The 6,000-nt window shown below is 41.9% G+C and overlaps 1 protein-coding gene across 1 annotated transcript in view; it reads left to right on the top strand.

The window, feature by feature from the left end:
- Window positions 1–1,631: 1,631 nt before the first annotated feature.
- Window positions 1,632–6,000, top strand: part of ppfia2 (PTPRF interacting protein alpha 2) — a gene marked incomplete at both ends in the record, with an annotated part of 217,797 nt that continues 213,428 nt past the window's right edge. The window contains one exon of the mRNA XM_079263540.1: window positions 1,632–1,880. Coding sequence (XP_079119666.1) covers window positions 1,632–1,880 — 249 coding nt within the window. The remainder of the gene's footprint in view (window positions 1,881–6,000) is intronic.

The raw sequence follows: 6,000 nt of genomic DNA, 5'->3' as shown, positions 1-6,000 counted from the left end.
CAAAGTCATGACTGAATGATAAAGCAAGATGGAAACTGAGGAAAAAGAAAGCATCAGCACTAGGCCTGTCACAATAAGCAAGATGTTAATAATGGCACCATAAAAAAAAATCTGCACAATCAACTGCAGTTTTCCCAGCTGGGAAAAAAGACCTTAACAAACAGGCTAGCACCATCTTCCCGACAGTCCACCATCACTGTGGTGTTTAACAGACAGATTAAATACCAACAGGACAGTACAACATGGTGTGCACTCAGACAGCATGTTTGGTGAAGCCATGCTGCCCTTTAATATAGTTAAAAACAACATTTTGATAAATGTTGCAAACATTTCACAGCCAGAATGAATTGCCTGGATGAACATTCATGTTACAAACGGCATGAAACTCTCTTTACAATGACTTAAAAAATGACATTTTACCATTCCACCCCTGGTCAAGTCCAAACATATGAGCTGACCATAGACTATGTACCTGTGTTACATGGTGTTTAGAGACCATATGTTTCAGATAAACACGTTGCCAAAACCTCCGGAGAAATCCTGATCTGTTTTAGCAGACTGGGGACCGGATGAGTCTAGTCTTTACATCGAGCTAAAGGTTCTTTATAAATGATAGTATGTTGATCTGTGAAAGGATGTACTTCCATTATTATGGCTTTATTGTTATTTTTGTTGAAAATGGTCTCAAAATAACAACAATAATCGCTTAGCGTAATATTATCATCTATCGCAATAATTTCTGAGACAATTAATCGCGGGGCTAAATTTGTTACCGTGACAGGCCTGATCAGCAGTGGCGTCTTATGTACGCACCTCTGTGGATACGGAGTCGGAACCCAGAGAAATGCGACCCGACCGTTCAGACCGACATAAATCAGAAAAAGATCATATTTGGATCTGGTGTTGTACCACATAAAGTCTTCTGGATTAGATATGACAAAATGAATTTGTGCTGGTTTGAGGGTGAATGGTTGTTTGTCTCTTTGTGTTAGCCCTGCGATGGCCTGGCAGCCTGTCCAGGGTGTACCCTGCTTCTCTCCCAAAGACTGCTGGGATAGGCTCCCTCTCCCTCACAACCCTTAATGTTTGGATAATTAATGAATGAATGAATTTGCGCTGTTTAGACTGTGATAAAAATATCAGATTTGTGTAGTTTGGATAAAAAAGGCAGACTTGAATCACTTTTGCCTGCAGCGTGAACGGAGCCTCAGGCTAGTAACTGACAGAAATGCAGTCACATGAAGCCAGCTCTTTACCATGTATAGTACATCTGATGTCTCTGGAGGATTAATGCATTTATCTTTAGAGGACTAGACTACTGGAACCCTGTCCTTACAGGTCTCCTTACAATGTCCATCAGACAGCTGCAGGTTGTCAAGAACGCTGCTGGACCAGTCTTCACTGAGACCAGGAAACTGGATCATAGAATTCCAGTCCTCAGATCTTCACACTGACTTCTGATTCCTGCTGTTAGTTTATAAAACACTGAATGGTTTAGGTGCTGAAGTTGATTAAAAAAGCCATTAATAACTACGTTGTAATTTCAAAATATCATGTTCTTTTATTCATAAATAAACCTACGAGAGCAGAACGATGCCTAACTACTCTTCATCTTCTTCAGCAGAGCCAAGATGATGTGTGAGGTGATGCCCACGATCAGCGAGGACACGGCGCTGAGCCAGCGTGGCTCCCAGGGCAGCGCCTCGGACCCAGACTCCCACTTTGAACAGCTGATGGTTAACATGCTGGACGAGAGGGACCGGCTGCTGGACACACTGAGGGAAACCCAGGAGAGCCTTGGACTGGCTCAGCAGCATCTCCAGGATGTCATTTATGACCGGGACTCCCTGCAACGCCAGCTCAGCTCTGCCCTGCCACAGGTAAGCTACACCAGAAGCTTTCTGGATCTCAGTTGTAGCAATGAAACCGTGTTGTGGAGTTTATATGGACTGTAAAAAACTGGAAAAATGGCCTGAAACCTGGTGGCTGGGTTCTTGTGGTTTCAGCGTGTCAGCCTCTAGGCCACCAGGGTGCCTGCTTTGGATTAGCCAGCAATATATTCTGATATGTTTTCTACAAAATATACGTTAAAAAATGTATTATCTTATGATCATGTGGTATATTTGGGTTTTTTCTTTTTAATATTTGAACCCTTCTTTTGTGATTCCTACAACAAAATATCCGTCATTAGCAGTCTAATTCAGTCTGGGTACTGACCTTCTATAATCCCAGTTCTAAAACAAGATGAGACAAGTTGTAAAATGTAAATAAAACTAAATCTCATCAAGCCATATTTTATTCTCAGTACAACAGAAACATCAGATCACATGTTGAAACTGAGACATTTTATCATTCCATGGAAAATCTGAGCTGATTCTGAATCTAATGGCTGTAAAAAGTCGTTCCAGGATGATGTTTAGCATCGTTAGCATCTCCTCTTCTTCTAACATCTGTAAACATCTGGGAAGTGAGGAGAGCAGCTGCTGGAGTTTCAGGAGAGGAACGTTGTCCCGTTCTGGTCTGATGCAGGATTCCAGCTGCTCTACTGGACCTTGTTGCTGGATTTCTGCTTCCATGATGCTCCAGATGTTTTGTACTGGTGAAACTGGACTGCAGCAGACCAGTTCTCCTGTTCCACCATGCTGCTGTGATGATGCAGGATGTGGTCCAGCATGGTGGAACCTACAAGGTCTTCCCTGGAAGAGACGTTGTCTGGATGGGAGCAGATGTTTCAGCATTGATGGAGCTTCCCAGATGTGGAAGCTGCCCACGCCATCGGCACTAATGCAACCCCATCCCATCAGAGATGCAGGCTGATAACAAGCTGGATGCTCCCTCTCCTCTTTAGTCTGCAGGACACGCCGTCCATGCTGTCCACAAACTATTCCACATCTTCATCCAGGTTTCCACTCAGAACATTTTAAATGAGCTTCGGTCCAGAGAAGACGGCGTGTTTCTGGATCCTCTTCACACATGATGGAGCTTTAACCTGCAGGTGTGGATTTCAGCCTGAACTGGGTTCACACTGGTTTCTGGAGGATTTCTTAAGTCTCTGAAAGGCTCCTTTTATTTCCAGCCATGTTGTCAGCCTGTTGCTAATTAACCTAACTAATTGCCAAATGCTCCCCTAGGTGTTTTTTTTATTTGAGCCACTTTCTTTTCCAGCCTTTTGTTGTTCCTGTTCCAACATTTTTAAATGTGCTGCAGCCATCAAACACAAAATGAGCAAATATTTCATCTTAGAAGTGGTAAAATATCACCATTGAATGTTGTCAGCTCTTGCTTTGGGGTGACACAAGCCCGCTGAGGTAAACCATGTGTCTGTTATTTCACCACCATGTATGAATTGTTTGGACTTACATGTTGTTTGTGTATTCGGCTTGTTTGGGTGTGTGTGACAACCTTTCCTCTGCTTGAGACCAAATCAGCAAAGTGAAATGGTGTGTTTGAAGGTTTAGAGATGTTAAGTTTAATTTTCCACAAGCTGTGGGGGGAAAAAGACGGCGTTACATAACAGTTCCAACTGGAATTGGAGATTAGCACTCTCCAAAAGTGTGTCAGTAATTCTATTCACACGCTTTCCCTGCTCTGTTTCCAAGAGACTCTGGAGGTTTGTTCATGGAGAGAGGAGGACTTTGTTCACAGGTGGTGCTTGCTGATAGCGCAGTTAATCCACATGCTTTAAGAGACACAGGCCACACAGAAACTATCTGTATTTGCTTTGGTGTGATCTCATATTACAACTTAAAAGTGTTCAAATTTGGCCTGTTTTGAGCTGATCCAGCCAGAAGACCATTCCAGTATTTGCCTTTTACCTTTCACCCCATGGTCCTTTTAAACAATCTGAACGAACTTCATACAAACCTCCTCATTTGGACGTGAGAAAGAAGCTCTTTTAATCTCAGCCTGCAGCTCTGAATGCTGATTTTATGTGCTCATGTTTGATCCTCTGAGGGTTTTTTTTTTGCCATGCAGAAGTTAAACAGGACATGATATATATAGAGAAAGGGAAAACTAAAGATCTCCTAAAGACTGTTGGATAATGTCGTCACAGACTCAGGAATTTAATCATCTCGCCTTTATATTTAAATAGATACATTTGGGTATGAATTCCCCCACTGTTCTCTGATTTCCCACCACATGCTGGGCTGTCAGCGGGAAATAACGTTTCCATTATCAGAGGATTTTGCTGATCTCGGTGCAGGCTTGTTGTGATGTATGGTATGTCAGTGTGTAATGACACAGCTGACACACCGCTCCGGTGCTTCTCCAGGCTTCCAGCTTAAATTAGCCGACAGTGGGAACCTCCCAGCAACGTCCTGGCACAAACCATTCTATTAATTAATCTGATGGCGTCTCATTCCCCTGAATGATGTCAATAATACAGCAATGGTTTATGAAGAGGTTTATTAGACCTCTGGTAATTATTCTGAGGCATTTTGCCAAGTGACAGCTGCTGAAAGGAGCTTTCTCTGCTTGTCTTAAAGAAAAGCAAAGAAAAAAAGCTGAATTATAAAGCAGTCATCAACCCTGAAATGACCCGTCTTCCAAAGTAGGACCTTTTTAATATAGTTGTCATTTTGCAGCAGTTGCAGGGACCAGCAGTGTACAACCATGTCCAGATAAGCATGTAGAGGAATTCTTAAAGAGGCCAGTAGATAGCTTCCAGGTCTTTCTCCACTCTGATTGCAGAGGAGCTGATGAATGTGGAGAGAAGCAGAAGCGGTCTCATTTATGTGATAGGCAGGCTGTGAATGTGTCTTTGCTGATATCACTTGTCTGTTTGAAGCCCAGAGCACTGGTTGGATTTGATTTTGGCCCACCACAAACGTCCCTTCTTCCTCCATTTCTGCTGCCATTGCCTTTTTATTATTACGTTGCATCTTGCCTGGTGTCTCCTCCTCTTCCCCAAATTTTCCTCTTTCAATCAGAGGTCATGGCTCTGCAGCTCCGCATGACACTCTCGAGTGAAGAGAGTGACATTCGCCATCCCTGCTCGACGCTTCCAGCGTCACAACCCCCCCCCCCCCCCCCCCCCCCCCCACTTACATGCATTCCACTCCACCAGTATCCCTCCCCCTTCGCTGTCATGGCTTCCATCCTTGTCCACAGGCTCTTGTCTTGCTTTCTACATCCCTGCTAAGCCTTTACGTTGATGCTGAAGTGGCTTTGCTCATGTAGTATTTGCAGGAATACTTTTCAAATAATCATTTTTTCCTTTTTTTAACTGAATGCACATGTCTGGTAAGTTCTAAAGCAGTCAAAGATTAAAACAAACGTGCAGTAAAAAACCTCATCATCCTGCTCTAACTCTCCTCCTGACAGTTTTCTATTTTTTCCTACTTGCATGAATATGGTGTATTTTGATGTTTCAGTGTAAATTATAGGGGTGGGAAAATCGAATCGAAAAATAAAAAAATCTGGATTTTTTTGCTTCACAATTTTAAAATCAATTTCTTTGTTCAAAAAATTTTTTTTTTCAAAGAAATGAATATAATCCATTACAAAATTTTTGTTATTTTTATTGTTTTTATTGATCTTTTAACTTGTCATCTTGGGCATTATAGCAGCAGAATGATGGTCTGGCTGCTGTGTTGTTTTTCCCAATTGAAATCAAGAAAAATGACGAGCAAAAAAAAAAAAAAAGTTTGATACTTTTTTTTGCTTTTAATCTACAAAAAATTAGCAATATCAAAGAATTATGAGAATCGCAATTTAAATAGCATTGGCACCCAAAAAAATCAGAATATGGACAAAAGCATGTCGTCACAGCCCTAGTAAATTATTTGAAGCTAACTCAAGCTAACCATTTTGTGCATCTTCCAACACCTCAGACCACCACATGCAGGCATTTTTTCCTGTTACATGAGAAGTAACAGACGATACATGTCTGTTTGACTAAATGCTGTGATAATGTGTTGCTATAAAGATGGAAATGGTTTTTGCAGACACAAATCAAAAGATTAGGTTAATCCAACTGTTTCACATTGTGGTCTGGCA

Source organism: Telmatherina bonti (genome assembly GCF_933228915.1).
Source record: "Telmatherina bonti genome assembly, chromosome: 23".
NCBI classification, from domain to species: domain Eukaryota; kingdom Metazoa; phylum Chordata; class Actinopteri; order Atheriniformes; family Telmatherinidae; genus Telmatherina; species Telmatherina bonti.
This window is presented reverse-complemented; position numbering and strand designations above follow the sequence as displayed.